Here is a 17,290-nt window from a genome sequence, read left to right on the forward strand (position 1 = left end):
AATGTCAGTTGCACAACAATATATAGTTAAAGTTTGCTAACATTAGCCAATATCAGCTAGTGGTCACACCATAAAAATTAAGACTGTAAAAGCACAACCGCTGACTGTATTGAAGAAACCAAAGGTTTAACTTTTCATCTTTAAAGGGAAGATTGTGTTACTTCTTGTTTTTAAAAGTGTAGTCTCGCTGTAATTGCTCAAATTGTTTGACAGTATTGTCATTTAGCTGAAAAATGATAAAGTCAACATACTTATAAGCTTTCATTTACCCTTATCCTCTCTTTAAAGCTAAGACACTCCCAGCCTTGTAAACTCCCCCAGTGGATCTCCACCCAGTCCTAACTTTCCAATACACACGCAAAGACACAAAAGTGTTTAAGAGCACATACAATACAAATCCTCACACCCTGCCCACTGAGGTCTCAGTGTTGTGGAATAAAACGAGAAATAATTCTTGTGGGAGCTTCATCAACAGCTGGATCAGATCTGGGTTTGAGAGCACCACTTACTCATTAACACTGACACACACGCAAGAGGATTTAGTCCACGCATACCAACGTGGTCACATCAAGATTTTGGACAATGACAACCGATTTCTTATGCATTTTTTTTTTTACATTGGAGAGGGATCCAATCCAAAAAGAGTAGCAGGTTTTGTTCACATGTCTATAACAAGACATCCTGCCTGCCTGAGAGGAATTAGTGTTTTGGTTCCCTGGTATTCTGGGGCCGAAATTCCAAACCTGTGAATCAGAACTGGCTGCTTTACTGCAACCCCAGCTTTCTCAAAACAAGGAAAATACTGTATGGACATTTTAATGGGATTAGAATGAGCAGGAGTGTGAGTGAGTTTGAATCATACTTCAGACAGAGCTGTTTATTTGCGTCTGAAGGAAGACGTGCTGCTGCTGACTGTGTGTCTGACTCATTTCAATCACAGAGAAGAGGCTAGATTACGATCACTTACCAAACTAGCCTTCAATTCCAAACTTTTAAGTGGCCATATAAATTAGTCTTAACTCTGGCTCAACAAGAAGCGAATCCAAAAGAGCAAAAGGACCCAACCGACCGGATGGACTTTGTATTTATGTGTTCTGGAGCCCTTTCAGATGATTACGTGCTGCAAAACTCTTCCAACCATCACGTAATGTTTAACTGACCTTAATGAAAGAGCAACAAAGGAATAAACAAAGGTGCAATGTGATGCATGCATCTGACAGGAGATACTGATCTCACTGCTGCTGTTGCTGCTCACGCATGTGAATGAGTGTGAGTTAACGTATTTGTGTTTGCGAGCGTGTTTCTCGTCAAGTCAGACAGGAGCTCTTGAATAAGGGTGAGTAATGTTAGAGCTGCTTCTGGTTAGCCAGACATTCTCCTTGCATCCTCTCATTTCTCACCTCTCTTGCTTTCACTCCTGTTATTCAACAAAACCACACACACATACACACTCACATGCTCGTCCACACACACACACCTCTCGTCCACCACTTAATCAGCAGCAGCCCTCTACTGACTCACCGTCCTTTCACTCCCATCCACGTTCTTCCACTGACAGGATGTTTTGTTGTGAGTAGGAATTCTCCGTGTGTGTGTGTGTGTGTGTGTGTGTGTATGTGTGTTTATTTCATTCACCTGTGCAGCCTGTGGTTCCCTTGCGGACAGAGTATCCCAGGTCACAGTGACAGATGAAGGATCCCTTCGTGTTCTCACAGTTTCCACTCAGACAGATGTTTGGATTCAGATCACACTCATCCACATCTAGAAAGGGAGGCAAAAGACGAGTGGAACAAAGAAAGGGCAAGAATGTTAATTTGCTAAACACAGCTACAATAAAGGAAAAGTTCAGGACAATGAATAAAACCGAGTTAGCTTTTGTTGATTCGACCTGCCACACAGGTTTTGATAAGCTTTGATTTATGTACCTGAGTCACAGGGGAATTACATCACAAGCTATGTTAAGGTTTTAAAATGTGTTTACCTTTATAAAATACTGCAATAAGAGAGTATGTGTTTTCAGACCCATTTAGAAATCCTGACATCATGGATGGCAGGTTTTTGTTTTCTCACTCAGTAGAACCAGACGTCTAAATGTCACGCATTCCTCCCCGCTCTGACCAACTAAGACAATGTTCACTGTCTTGTAAATCAACAACAACAACATTACACTCTGTTCTCACACACAGACTCACAGATCTGAGTCATTAAGTCTTATTCTCGTGACTCATATCTTGGATAACCTTTAAGATGATCATTATGTTGTTTCAGTAAATCTCTGAGAAACCCCAGGATCTAATAAGCGTAGAGCTGCAGAGGGTGTAGCTGCTGCTGCGGTGTTTTTATTTCAGGCATAAAATGGGCATCCATTACCCAGGCAGGTCTTCATATCCTCAGATGACATGAAACCGTCAAAGCACAGACACTGGTAAGTCCCGGGGGTGTTGGTACACTGGCCTCCATCACAGATGTCTGGGCTCTCCTCGCACTCATCAATATCTGAAGATTGAAGACAGAGAGGCAGATCGGAAATGAAATGGAAGCCAGCAAAGTGTAGAAGACAAGAAAAAATGGTCTTAACCTTGAAATACAAGCCTATATGTTGAGGTATTATTTACTAAACAATTTTTAGAAGAACACATCAAGATTGCAACATAAATCATTGCTACTTCAGGTTTGTTATTCCTACACAGAGCAGAATACAGGACATTACAAGTACATTTACCTTTTCACTCCTAAGTCAGCAAGGTCAATTCAGGACACAGCTTGTGCAACAAAGTGAATATAAAGCTTAGCAAGTGTGAAGTAATTGTCGGCCTTTCTTTGGCACAAACTACACTGAAAATACCCTGACAGTGCCTTGATCTCCGTCTGTATATCTATCTCTAGTAATTAAAGGAATACATAGGAGTTAGTCTATGAACAACACATTGAGCCTACTATCATTTTGGATCTAATGAACTGTGAGTCTCCAGATTTGGCCTTCATCATTTTCTCTGCCACACCAACGTATACTTCATTTGAACGTGCGCCAGTCAACACACAGCAGTGACTCTCTATAAACCAGGTTTCCTGATTTCCTGCTTTGTTCCTGCTCTTAAATCCCGTCTCTCTAAACACAGCCTTTTAAACGACTTCTGTACTACCATATCTGCAATCTTTAGAAGATGTTCTGACAGGTAAAACCTATCATTGAAAGGTAGTTACTGTTTAGTTTCCACATCTTGACAAATGCGGCAAAGTACATTTAAAGGGGACCTATTGTGCTCATTTTCAGGTTTATACTTGTATTTAAAGTTTCTACTAGAACATGTTTACATGCTATAATGTTCTAAAGACACGTTATTTCCTCATGCTGTCTGTAATGGAACATCTGTATTCACCCTCTGTCTGAAACACTCTGTTTTAGCACCTGTCTCTTGAAGCCCCACCTCCCAAAAAAGCCCAGTCTGCCCCTGGTGTCTCTGCACCATCACTGTAGCCAGGGAACGACTGCAACAGAATAAAACGGCACTTTCTACCTTAAAAATGTTGCCCTCCCTTACATGTTTTCCCAACGTTAGCATGTTGCTACACGTAGTAATGTGACCTACATAATGTAAACACCTGCAGTAGAATGCCGATCTGATGACCATATAAAGAAATCCATCATGAGCTGACGTCAGCTTGTCTCAAGAGTAGAAAATGTTGGAAACCAAGCATTAAGGTGGAGTTGCTCACAGGGATTACTTTTACATACGTTGGCCTCATTATCAAAACTTTGGCAACGTTTAACATTTAATATATGACAGAAAATAAGGAAAAAGTCCCTTTTAAAATGTTACAATTGCCAACTGCATAGCGCAGATTAACAGACACAGTGTAAGAGATAAATTATGACAGAATAAGAGACACAAAAACAACATAAAGAGGTACTTACCAGTGCAGCTTCTCAGATCAGGCATCAGGGCGTATCCACTGTGGCAGCTGCACTCGTAGCTTCCTTCTGAGTTTGTACAGAAAGTCTCACAGCCGCCATTCTCAATGGTACATTCGTCGATGTCTGAGAGGCAGAAAAAGACACTGTCACATACAGCTGACCTTCAGATGGCCTCAATGAAAACAAAAGGAATATCTTTGACAGGAAACAGTCAGTGTTATGTTCAATACCCACCAACACACTCCAGTCTGTTCTCTGTAGATTTGTATCCTGTGTCGCAGGTACACTGGTAGCGGCCGATCATATTGACACATTGGCCGTTCTTGCACAGTCTGTCACTTAGTTCACATTCATTGATGTCTGTGGAAGAACAAAGCAAATTCTTACACACAGTTTATACATACAAATCTATAAGAATATCCCACATGGTTAAAGCTGAAGGTTATGGATGGGAACTGAAAAGTTGAAAACCAATTTTACAATTCTCCAATCCAATGGAATCGTATTCGGTATATGATAATATATGTATATTTCATCGATACGAAACGAATGCACCTATGCTTCTGGAAACAAGGAGTCATGGCAGAGACAAGGAAATGGTTCTAAGCTTGGCTTCATTTCACGAACAAAGATGACAACCGTGCTGCTGCAATGTCTGTAAAATGATCATTTCAAGTAAGGGTGGAAACACCATTAATATGTGGGAACATCTTCCTACGCAACATGGGCTTAAATTGCAGGAATGCCACGTATCTGACACTCTACGCGCAAGTGCCCCTGATTCCCAACCGAGCAGCATGTTGGTTACCAAGGGTAGATATCCTGTTACAATAACATTAGCACCTCACAGGTAGGCTTAGCAAAGTTTTTGTATTTGAAAAAGAAAACTAAATGAAAATGAATACTGTGCAAATATTCTCTCATTTCATCCACACTATGTTTAGACTTAGAGATAATAAAGCTGTTGCATTGATGCATAAACTGTGTAAGCCTACTTTTTTTCAACATAGAAAACTGATCAGGAATTACTAAGGGAATGGATAAAGCTATAAAGGACCAATAAGCATAATCAATAACAGCAGTGGTATCATTAAAGTCTCATCAATTCCCATCCCTACTGAAGGTACCAGCAGCATGTTTAAATGATGTTTAAATCCTTGGACATAAAATGCAAGTCAGGATGGAGTAAATGGAGTAAGTCACATGCTCCTAAACACCAATCATTTTCCTTCAAAGTGCCATTGAGCAAGGCCCCAACCTCTGGCTGACACTACAAATTATTCTCATTTTTGATTAATCTGTCGATTATTTTCTTGATTCATTGATGAATCATTTGGTCCATAAAAATAAGCCCATCATTTTTTGGAAAACCCAAAGCGAGATGTTCAAATTCCTTGTTTTGTCCAACCAACACCCAATGATATTCACTTTAATACAACAGGAGACTAGAAAAAAAACAGCAACTGTGACACATGTGAGACATTTGAACCAGTAATTCTTGTCATTTTCGGTTTAAATCAACAAACAAGGAATTCATTATCTATTAAATTTTCTGTCGATTGACTAATTGATAATGGTTTCAAGTCTTTACGCATACTAAATTACACCATTAATCAGTGTTCAAGTAAAAACTGTGACAGATGTTTCATGATGGATTCAGGACCTAATGGTGATAAATAGGACACATTCAACAAGGAATGTGACACCATTAATCACACTGCATCACGTCCATCTGTATGAAATTTGCTATGAAGTTTAGTATCATTATAATCATTTTAGCACTTCAGCTTATTACTTCAGCAGAGATAATGAAGACCATTGTGTGAGAGGGGATAAAGGGGCAGTTTTCTATAATGCTTTCATTGTTTTTATTACTTTGGGTGGCAATAAAGAAAATAAATGAGCGTAAGGGGCAGTGGTTGAGCATTAGGTCATGCACTGAAACCTTCACACACTGCATTAGGTCATGAGAATGACACCCAGTGAATAATGCATGATCAGCTCAACTCCATAAACTAAACATGCGAGTTGAATCTATAGAAATCATCAGAAAAGTCAGGCCCTTCTCTTGTTCTTGTAGAGAGAGTGTACTGCTGTTACTTCTCCAGTCAACTAGGTGCTCAAATAACCAAAAGGTAAAAAAAGGAACACAAACTGACTTACTGGAAGACTTAGCTCGTCATTCAGCTATCAAATTTCAGCATCATCTTCATTAGAGTATTTTACAAAATGGGTAAAAATCTGAGTGTATATACACAACAAGATGGCTGAATCTTTGCCAGTTACCCAGTAAGAGCTAGACACACAAAAGGCTGGGCCCTAAACCCAAAACTGCATCTGCATCCCAAAACCAGAAATTTCAGAACAAAAGTACACAACCAAATATTAATGATGCAAGTAAAAGCTACAATACCAAAATATAATCGAAAAGGATTTAAGAGCATTTAAGACCTAAATAAAATATTAAACAGTACGAAAAATGAAAACTCTATTTTGTTAGATAACTATAAAAACCCTCTAATAATAAAATCATCTCTCATTTCTCTTGTCCACACTATGTTGAGATCCAAGTGGACCTTTCTTAGAGCACATGTCAATGTACATGCAGACACACACATTGGTCTAGAGCAGTGGTTCCCAACTGTTCCAGTCACGGGGTCCAGATTTCTCCTTAGTCTTTAGTTCAAGGTCCATAGAGCTGAATATATACTTGCGTTTGGCCACGTCGAACTAGTTTGCTGTCTATGTTAAGTAGTTGTCTGTTAATTCACTCACTCTGCAGCAGCAGCATGTTACTTCAAAATAAAACCTGTGGACCAGAAATTCACCGTACTTCAAAACAAAGTGTGTTTTTTATAAACTTGACACATTAGTTAGTCACTTGTGGTCTACTCAGAATGGACCTGTGACGTTCTTTGGAACTGCAACCCACCAGTTGGGAACCACTGGTCTAGAGTTCAATCAGCCCATTTATCAAAGAATATATATCCAGCACATACACAGACCTGACACACTCCCGGCTCACACAGAGCCCCAGTGAGCCCACACACAGAGCCAGAAACAGAGGCAGACAGAAGGGGACAATCCAAAGCACACTTGTCATTCGAACTGTCTGCTCTGAGACGGCGTTTCGTCTTACTGATCACCTTTCCACCCTTTTTCTTTCTTTCATCTCATAAGAAAATAAAGTAGAAACTAAATTTCGCCACACAGAAGACGTAAAAGGAGAAAAAAAAAGTTGGGAGAAGCAGAGTTAGCCTGTCTCTCCTCTCCGATGACCTCATCACTCACCTAGACAGGCCGACCCATCGGGTGCGATCTCATGTCCCTCGGGGCACACACACTGGAAGCTGCCCTCTGTGTTTACACAGTCCCTCGGGGCACACACACTGGAAGCTGCCCTCTGTGTTTACACAGTCACCTCCACGGCACAGCAGAGGGTTCCTCTCGCACTCATCGATGTCTGTGGAAGAACAAGTGGAGATATTAAGTGTTAGAGTTCAGTTTCTGTCATCAGTTTCCAATGAAGCCCACAAGATTGGTAAATACATTTCTGTCAAACTTTGACCGGAAAAATAGTGAGACTCCAATTTTAGGAAGACTTAATAAAACTGCATGGTGAAAAAATACAAGCAGCAGCTTCGAGGCTGGCAGTGATGTTGAGAACCGGGAACAAACAAAAATAAAGACTTTATTTGTTGGTTATTTTTATTAGCCAGCTAGTCCAGTCAGTACCAACAGCTAAGGACTGCAACCACTGCCCACATTATTTCCAGTCCCAGCTGCAAGTAAATTTTGTCGCGCCAATCTTAGTATAATGGTAGCTTTAGGCCAAAAAGTATTGCAACTCTCTATTTTGTGTGTACAATTTCTCCCAAGAATTTAATCAAATGTCGTCAAAGGCAGACCAGAACCGAAATAGAGCAATAAGTATTTTTACAGACGGCAGAACATTAGGACTGCATATAAAAATAATTTTGCCGGGCAGCTGATCGTGTGTCCCTCACATGCAGGTCAAGCATGTAATAAAGAACAATTATCTTTTAAGACTTCATGGAGCAGTTTTGTGAAGCGATCATGACGACACTTGGGCTGCACAGACTAGACCCCTTTCAACACCCCACAGGGGCTTAAATAAAATCTGTTTAATTCTCCTCTCTCTCTCTCTCACACAGACACACACACACACACACACACACACACACACGTGTATATACAAATGCACACAGCTTGCAAATTTCAGATTACATCAGCCGTCTAAACAGTGAGGTCCAGGTCTGGCATGTTAGCCTAAGCACCTCATCCAGAGCTTATGGCCCGAGAGGGAGCGTAGAGGAGACGGCTGGGTTGTGATTAGGACTGGGGTCATGTAGCCGGTCTTCCCTGTATGGACCTTTACGACCACTTTAACAGGGTCTGTGAGAGCAGTTGTTAGGGAGATCAAGTTTCTTATTCGTGTCCTCACAGACTAAATGATTTCATATGACAGAGTGCTGTCTCTGCATGTAACTGTGCCAAATTGTCTCGTGTTGTTGATGTACGAGGATTCATTACTCACCCATGCAGTTTTTCATCATCATGAAGCCACTCTCGTAACCTTCGAAGCACTCGCATTCAAAATCTCCTGGTGTGTTGACACACCTGCCCTGTCCGCACAGGTCCGGAGAGATGCGGCATTCGTCGATGTCTGCAGGACAGGAAAGCAACAAAACTCAGCAAGGTGGAATTTCCCTTTACAACAGAACTTACACAGAGAAAATCATTTAGAGAGATCCCTGTATTTATTATAAATATCAAGAGATACAAAAAAACATGACATTTTCAACTCAGCAAAAAAAGTGATTTAACACAGGAGTGAGGAACTGATAAGATCAGAAGCAAAAAGCGATGAAGCTAAGGAATGAAATAAATATGAGGCAAACAAAGCATTATATTACAAAATATTTAACAAACGATTACTACATGAAAGACAGACTATAATATGAGATTAAGACATGACTTCAAGGATGATTTTGACAGCCTAAGCTCTTCAATCAGATTCTCACAAAGTCTAAAGCTAAAGGCCTGATTCCTTTTGAGTTTAATCCACATTTTGAAACACTTAAAACAGAGACTTTGGGCTAGGATCGTACTCACATGGGGTTAAAAGGTCCCAGATATCATTTACTTACTAAGAGCCTATAAATTATTTCAGAATAAAGCCACGGCACAGGCATTTAAACTTAAAATGATGTGTGCACATTTCAACAGTGCAGTAATGTAGCTAACCAGACTACAGGGACCGGCTCCAACAAGTCCAGAGCAGCCAGACTCCCATTAGACTGAATGAGCTGAATGTAGGCAACGGCTTTACACCACTTTACTGTGATTAGTGTTGGCAGAGGGATTCAGAGAGGGGGACTGATGAAGAATGGCTAGACTTGTAAAGATACAATGGAGCTGAGATATGAAGCAAACATTTCAGCCAAAAATAGCAACCACATGTATTTCAGCTCTTACATTATTGGCTGTATGTGAACAGCCAATAACTGAAAAGTAGAGATGTTCCAGTACAATTTTTTCCCTCCAAATACCGATTCTGATACCTGACTCACATATCGGCTGATACGATGCGATACCATGGCACTGAAAAGTTTGGGGCAATCTACAAATTGCCCCAAACCCAAAGATATTGAATTTACAATGATATCAAACAGACAAACTCTTGGGTCCAGACTCTTGAATCTGACCACTCCACCAAGTTCAAGTTGACTGACTCGTCTGGCATCGTGACGTGAAACAGTGTTTTCTTGGTTAAAATAAAATATGAACAATGAGACCCGTGGGGGGACTCAATAAGCCAATCAGCAGCACAGGCGGGACTAACGCCTTTGTCAAGCTGTTGTCGAACACTATAGGCAAAATAGACGCTGCTATGGAGGCTGTTCCAGATTGATGACCTCTCAATATTGCCTGACACAGTAGTTGCTTTTACTTTGCTCTGCTCCACTCTTAAAACCCTGGCAAAACCTTTTGTTGGCATGGCTAGGCATCGATGTGGACTTAAAATGATGTAAGATTCAGGCGGATATGTGAGTCTCTAGTGATTGATTAAGGAAAAATCAAATCTCCCTTCCCCTCTGTTAGAGTGGATGCAATGTCAAACTGAAGATGGAAACAGAGTGTAACAAGCTGACACTTCTGTCTGATATCAGGAGAGAGAAAATAAGCAAATCCTCACATTTAAGAAAAAGGAAACAGCAGATATTTGAGTTTTTTGCTTAATAAATTACTAAAAAGATGCAACTAAATGACAATTAATCGGCTAACTGCTTCAGTAATACTGACCAGTGCAGTTCCTCTCATCAGAGTCCAGAGCGTAGCCGTTATCACAGCGACAACGGAAGCTGCCGATGGTGTTTCTACACCTTCCATTTGTGCACAAGGTGTTGATCATCCTGCATTCATTTATATCTAAAGAGTAAAGCAGAGGGATAAAGGAGGTGAGAGACCATTAATGAAGCAACTCATGCAGTCTGTGCAGTCTGTGGAGGGTAGAGTACCTTTGAGGAAGGGTCTGCCGTTGATGAAGTCGCCTCTATGCGAGAAGCCTGGGCCACGAGGACAGAGCTGGGCATATTCTGGAGTGCCCTTTTCCGGACATTCGTCACATTCAGGGCCCCAGGCTGCACCCACTGAGCAGCAGCAGGCGTCTACACGCTGCTTCCCTGGGATCGCAGCCCCACAGCGCTCATCATCATGGGTAAGGTAACAGTGCTCCATACGCAGGTCTGGAGGTCACACATATATTTGATTTAAGAATACGAAGAAGTGCCAAACATACATTTAAGACAGGGCATTAAGACGGTGCGATGACGTCATGTGGAAAACACACAGACAGTACCCACCAATGCACGTCCTGCCGCTGACATCAACAGTCATTCCCGGAGGACACTGGCAGAAAAAGGAGCCCGGTGTGTTGACGCATTTGCCGTTGATACACACTCCAGGGAACACTTGACATTCATCCACATCTGACAGGCAGCAGAGGAGAGAACATAAACAACAGGTCTAGTGTTTCACATTGTCTCAAATGAAACATGGGATTATACGGCACTGAAGCACACCTTACCTTCACAGACATTTCCTTTGACTCTAGCAAAGCCTTTACCACAAATTTTATCTGAAAAAGGAAGCACATGACACAACATCAGTCAATGTAGTTAAATGGTTTACTAAAATGTGCACAGTGGTGCATATTGATTGTCTCACCTTTTTCACATTTTGCACAGGGACTGTTCCAGGCTTCTCCCAGTGTGGCGCAGCAGTGGGACTTCAGTGTAGCTCCGTTAATGTTGACCTCACAGCGATTATTAATGATCTTCAGCCAGCAGGTGCTCTTAGTAGTCTCTGTTTTAATGAAACAAACCTTATAGTTACTAGACTCTCAGTGATATGGAATGGAATAACATGTGGGTCAACACAGGCTGGTTTGGTACTTACTGTGTGTCAGTTCATGTAATTTGATACCAAAAGTCTGTATTTACTTAGTTAAATAGGGCTATGACTAATGATTATTTTCATCGATTAATCTGCCCATTATTTTCTCGAATAATCAATTAAATCTTTTGTCAATAAAATACCAGAAAATAGTGACGATGATGTCTTCAAATGGTATGTTTTTGCTGACCAGCAGTCCAAAAATCCAAAGATTTTCAGATTATTATCACGTATGACAATGAAAAGCATCAAATACTTATATTTAAGTAGCATACAACCAGCCACTGTTTGGCTCTTCTGCTTATAAGATTACTAAAACGATTATTCTATTATTAAGTGGTTGCCTATTAATTTGCTGTCATTCAACTAATCGTTGTAGGTCTTAAGTAAATCGTACTTTTAATTAATCTCCACAGCTGATCTAAAATAAATGACAGTGCTGATTGGCTTACCCCAGTCAGGAAAACTGTTTTTTCCAGGCTTCACTAGGTGCTCATTTCCTACACGTGTTCCAAGTATTGGTTATATTTTGCCAATTTGTAATGGGGACAGAGCTGGTACTGGGCATTAGACCAGTTCTTGTCACATTGTTTCATGTAGTTTATGACTGAGCTGCTGCAATGCTGAACTTGAGGCTAGACAGCTTTTTTTGTTTTAATAAAAAGTGGAGAAAATGCTTCTTTTTTAAAACCATATTTACCTATTTTTATTAACTGATACTATTAGATAATGACAGGTTTGAATAAATCAAAGTGTGGCTTTCGTTCATTTATTTTTTCATTATTTTTATGATGACTAAATAAACATTTGGGCAATTAAAGTAGTGTTTCAGACAGTAATGATATCAAATTCAAACAACACGATGCTCACTCACCTATACACTCCAACCCAGTGCTGTCAAGCGAACTGCCGGTTGAACACAAACACACAAAGGACCCTGGGCTGTTTCTACAGTCTCCATTAACACAGGGGCTGGACAGACACTCATCCACATCTGTGGGAGACAATAACAAACACCAGGTTTTATTTCACACATTAGCTATCTCTTATCCATCTGATCTAGCAGACATAATACACACAGTGATTAGGTGACACTGTATTGCACAACAGAATGAATGAGTCTCTGACCCTCGCAGACGTCTGTGTCAGGATTAAAGAGGTATCCTTTAGGACACTGGCAGGTGAAACTGCCTGGTGTGTTCCTGCACAGACCGTTTTCACACAGCTGCCGGTTCATCAGACACTCATCAATATCTGAGGAAAAACACGTACAGAGAGAGACATGAAGACTTCACTCACACTGGCTTTTTATACGAGGGCTGTATACTGTAATTTTCTAGAAGAACTAGTAAAATTATAGAGCCATTCACGTACCAACACAGTTTTTGCCCGACAGGTCTACCTCAAAGCCCACATTGCAGGTGCATTTGTATGTCCTCAGCATGTTCTCACACACCCCATTCTGGCAGATGTCAGGGTCGAGGGCACACTCGTTAATATCTGAGAAGGCAAAGAAGGATCTGTTGAATGTTACAGTAGGAAAAAAGTAATAACCACATATAATTTATATGGCTCTGTTTGGTTGGTTTCTTAGCTTGTGTTTGTTACCTCTGGCATCTCCGCTTAGGCCAATGCCATTGGGGCACAGCGCCAGGAACTCAGCTGTGACAAAACACACAAACAGCACAGTTTGGTTGACAAAAAGAAGAAATGACAGTGTTTGAGAAAGTATCACATTTGCCAAAATCCAAGAAATCTCAAAGCAGAACATTTAATACCATGTCATTATCCATTTCCATGCTTTCTCATTTAGCCAAGATGTATATAAAAGCGTCTCCTTAATGTGGTGCAGCTCTGGCGTCTTTTGATATAGAAACTTTAATTGGCAGGACTAATGAGAAGTGACTGAATGATGTGTGTGTGTGTTTGTGCGTGTGAGGAGGCTGTCAATGTCTCCTCCTAATTGTGGGCGTCTCTGTCAAACAACTTAGCCATGACTATTCTGTCATTTATGAAATCCAGCCGGTTATGTCAGAGAAGACGAAGCATTTCATCTGGTCATCCTGACTTTGACAGGTGTGTTTTGAATTAAACCCAAACTGAGTGTTTCTGTGTGTGGGTGTGTGTGTGTGTAAGGCAGCAGGAGGTTGCTCCATATGTGTAAAGGGTGGAGTGATTCGAATGTCCGTACCAGAGCTTTGTGGCGGGCAGGGTTGGCAGGGCTCTCCGTAGGCGTACTCTGTGCTGGCACAGCAGCACTCCGACTTGGTCACAGCTCCAAATAAAGGCCTAACACACTGCCCTCGCTTGTAGCCACCATAACATGAACTGCGCATATGTGTATCTGTTTCGGACAAAACAGGACAAGAGTGTGTGAGAAACGGAGATGAGGCAAGAGATCTGGAAGGAGGCTGGAGAGACAGAGAGACAGGGAGAGAGAGGCAGGCAAGAGTCCGCAGCTCCAATAAACAACAACACTGGCAAAACAAACGGTTGTTCTCTCTCCATAATATCCAGGGATTTGAGGCATTCTCCTGCGCTGATATCATCCTGACGAAAAACTCACCCAGACCGAACAACAGCATTTCAACACTTCCCACACAATACACAAAGAAATGTCATTTGGGGGACTATAGGAATGTTGAAAATAAAGGATAAACAGATCTGGTCTCCGAGTGCCAGTCCAGGGGATAGGAGCACAACCAGGCAGGAAAACATTATCGACACATGCATCATCGATGATAGTGAGCATGTGTTGCAACAGGTTAACTGGATGAGCTGTTGGTAAAGTTTATTTTTATGTGATTATCCTCTGCTTTGTCACATTCAGTTTTGTTTATTTTATCTCTGGACTGGAAAACATTTGTGTTGTGGTTATTCTGGTTAAAATGCACAGACAGTTGTGAGATTAAAAACATGCTCGCTCTGAGCTGTTGGTTGCTTAGAGAAGTGGGGACAACATTTTGACACAAGCTTTGTCCAATCACCAACGTGAGAATTCACTACAAACTGTTAGGAAACCACTGGAAGTACCAATTATTTACCAAAGTAGCTTCATAAACAAACACATTGTAAAAAATAAAGCTGAAAAAGTTAGTTCTCATCTTCTCCATGCAGCAACAGAGAACCTCAGCCAGACAAAAACAAAAGGGACACACGCCAGCTACAAAGAGAGGGAGTTTGTGTTGCCTTTGAGATTACTGTTTGACATTGTATCTAAAATGAACACATGAACCATTCCTGGAGACAAAACATTTACTCACCAACACAGACCCGTCCATCCAGGCCCACTGCCATTCCAGCCATACACTCACAGCGGAAGGATCCCTCTGTGTTGAGGCAGTGGCCGTTCATACACATGCCTGGAGTCTCACACTCGTCAATGTCTAGAAACAGATAGAGCACAGTCATTTCTCCATACGCTTCTCTTTATAAAATTAATGGTAAGAGCCTTCAGCAGGAAATAAACCAATTTCCTGCTTAAGCAGTAGTTATTAAAGTCCTCAGGTGCATGATTCATTAAAAAATGCGGCCAAAACTGCTGCACAGTTTCAGTTTTATGACCTCAACTAAGAAAACATTCATTTCTTCTCCCTTGATCCCATCAGCGTATTACAATAATTATCATAATGAGCGTAAACAATGATATGGCATGCACGCATTAAGAGTGTGTTTATGTGTGTCTGTGTGTGTGTTCTGTCTGGGTGTGTTGGGGGACAGACAGACAGACAGACAGACAGACAGACAGACTGAAGATAGAAATGATGAGGCCCCAGGGCCCCTTTAGACTACACATTTCATTAATGACTGCATACATCAGGACACTTCACCCACACCCTGCACTCCTATTTATTTATTCTGCTGTGACTTAACCAGGTCAGAGTCTCTGAGCTCAAACGTCTGTATCTGAAGCCATATGGAGCAAAACGGCTGCAAAAGTCTCTTCTTCACAGGGAATTTGTTGGCTAGTTGGAGATTTATGGTATCTATTTTCAACATAGCATTTAGTTAAAGGAGCTGTATGCAGCATTCAGAGCACATCTATGATTCAAAGTCTGAGAGGCAACACAACTCTCAACATGGAAGTGGCTGAGATGGCTAGCAGCTAATGGTGCTAACAGCACAAACAGTGCTAACAGCGGCAAAAGGGCTGTTGGAACTAACGGTATTAACCTGGGAGGGGAACTGTAGGGTGGGCGTTGTACCGTGTGTTGGGAGCCTTCATTCTCTGCCTAAGCTCGATAAGGCCCGATCTGACCTGCTAGAATCAGGTTCAACTGTAATTTGTCATTATTTCCTCGGGCTTGAAGCCGGTTGGGTTCTCACCAATTTACTGGTGTTTTGGGGGTTTTTTGGAAACGGAATCAAGGGGAGGGGGGACTGTGACTAAGAGAGGGAACGTGATGGAAAAACAGATCAATATGGTGGAGAGACAGTGGGAGAGATATGCGTATCATGCAGCAAAGAGCGGTGATCGTCATCTGTGACCCAGAACCCACTGGGCGCAACCCACTCTGCTGAACCTGTCCTGCATGAGACAACAAGACTACTGAAATAAGGAAGAGAAGACGGAGAAGTGGTGTGATGAAACACGCCAGCCCTTTGCTTTTGATACATGTTTTATTATTTAAAAAATAAATATGTTATAATATTTAAAAAGTAATATATTTTTCACAGTACCAATTCCGGTTTTTAATCAGGCTCGGGCCCAACACTGCTGCTGTGGTTCTGGCTTGGGTCGGGCTTTGACAGAAACTGTACGGGTTCATGCAGGGTTGGCCTGATTTTTTGGGTTTAATCAGAGCTCTAAGCTGCAGTGATTAGCCAAAGGGACTCACAACAAAGAACAGAGAAGCTTGGATTACAACACAAACAGACGGAGGGTGACTTCATTATCTGCTCGGGATGCCATTACTCCGCTATATTTTTTCATAGCATATAGTTGTTTGGTGCTGCATTAATGTTCTGAATGTCACATACAGCAGGCTGTTCTCAGACACTGTACGTATACCCATGAAAAGTAATAAAACACGATTTGTACATTTCTGATGTAATCATGAGTGGGTAATTTGTGTAAAAGCCACATAATCGACATGGATGCGACCACGTGACCAGTGTACTGTCGGGAATGAAGAAGGAAGCAGTCTGTGCAACGAGGCATGTTGGGGTGGTGAATGGGCCATAATGTTATACGTAATGTCATTAGTTGGGCGATGATTCCTTAGATATCACACAAACTATTCCATGTGCATTTTCTTAGGGTATCATATGAACCGTTGTATGAGGATACGTTGCATATAGCTCCTTTAAACTCTGATGTTGCGTCTAAGATTCCATACAGAACCTTACAGTGCGACAAAATGGTGGATCAATTGCGATGTGACTCACAAGTTTGTGTCTCCTATTCCAGTGGTTCTAAAACAGGGGTCCTTAAGGAAGTTCCAGGGGATCCCCAGAAAGGAATGTGGAATGAGGAATGTTTATTTTCACAATTAATTCACTATAGAAGTGAGCCCAATGTGAGTTAGAGTCATATGAGTAACTATTCTATCATTGGGTTCACCTTCTCTACAGTTGTTTCTTCAACTGTAGCTTCAGGTCTTTCTCATATCTAATAACCGAAATCTTGTCAAATGGGGACCGTGACCTATTGTGTATTATTTTAGGGGTCCTTGACATGAGAAAGGTTAAGAACCACTGTCCTAATGAAATCAGTGATTACTGTGGCATGTTTTATCGATTTATGGAGAAAGCCAAATCTCTTTTCTCTTTGCATTGTACAGGTTTAGGGAGGGCTGTCTCCAAGAATCTCAAAACAGGCGGGTCCCAACTATCCTCATGTCCAGCTGGCCTGCCAGGGCGCTTAGGGATTTTTCCAAGGCTTTTATGGGGATT

The 17,290-nt window shown here is 41.4% G+C and overlaps 1 protein-coding gene across 2 annotated transcripts in view; it reads right to left on the reverse strand.

Annotated features, from left to right (window-relative positions):
* Positions 1-17,290, reverse strand: part of fbn1 (fibrillin 1) — an 83,810-nt gene that overhangs the window by 40,077 nt on the left and 26,443 nt on the right. For both annotated transcript variants that reach the window (XM_050071172.1, XM_050063308.1), the window contains exons 16-33: positions 14,659-14,781; positions 13,587-13,739; positions 13,004-13,057; positions 12,770-12,895; positions 12,524-12,649; positions 12,270-12,389; positions 11,168-11,305; positions 11,028-11,078; positions 10,804-10,929; positions 10,459-10,686; positions 10,244-10,369; positions 8,475-8,603; positions 7,287-7,379; positions 7,208-7,240; positions 4,151-4,276; positions 3,917-4,039; positions 2,371-2,496; positions 1,636-1,761 (exon numbers count right to left, since the gene is read on the reverse strand). In XM_050071172.1, coding sequence (XP_049927129.1) covers positions 1,636-1,761; positions 2,371-2,496; positions 3,917-4,039; positions 4,151-4,276; positions 7,208-7,240; positions 7,287-7,379; positions 8,475-8,603; positions 10,244-10,369; positions 10,459-10,686; positions 10,804-10,929; positions 11,028-11,078; positions 11,168-11,305; positions 12,270-12,389; positions 12,524-12,649; positions 12,770-12,895; positions 13,004-13,057; positions 13,587-13,739; positions 14,659-14,781 — 2,127 coding nt within the window. The remainder of the gene's footprint in view (positions 1-1,635; positions 1,762-2,370; positions 2,497-3,916; positions 4,040-4,150; positions 4,277-7,207; positions 7,241-7,286; positions 7,380-8,474; positions 8,604-10,243; positions 10,370-10,458; positions 10,687-10,803; positions 10,930-11,027; positions 11,079-11,167; positions 11,306-12,269; positions 12,390-12,523; positions 12,650-12,769; positions 12,896-13,003; positions 13,058-13,586; positions 13,740-14,658; positions 14,782-17,290) is intronic.

The sequence above is a fragment of the Epinephelus moara genome, chromosome 1, assembly GCF_006386435.1.
Source record: "Epinephelus moara isolate mb chromosome 1, YSFRI_EMoa_1.0, whole genome shotgun sequence".
NCBI lineage: Eukaryota > Metazoa > Chordata > Actinopteri > Perciformes > Serranidae > Epinephelus > Epinephelus moara.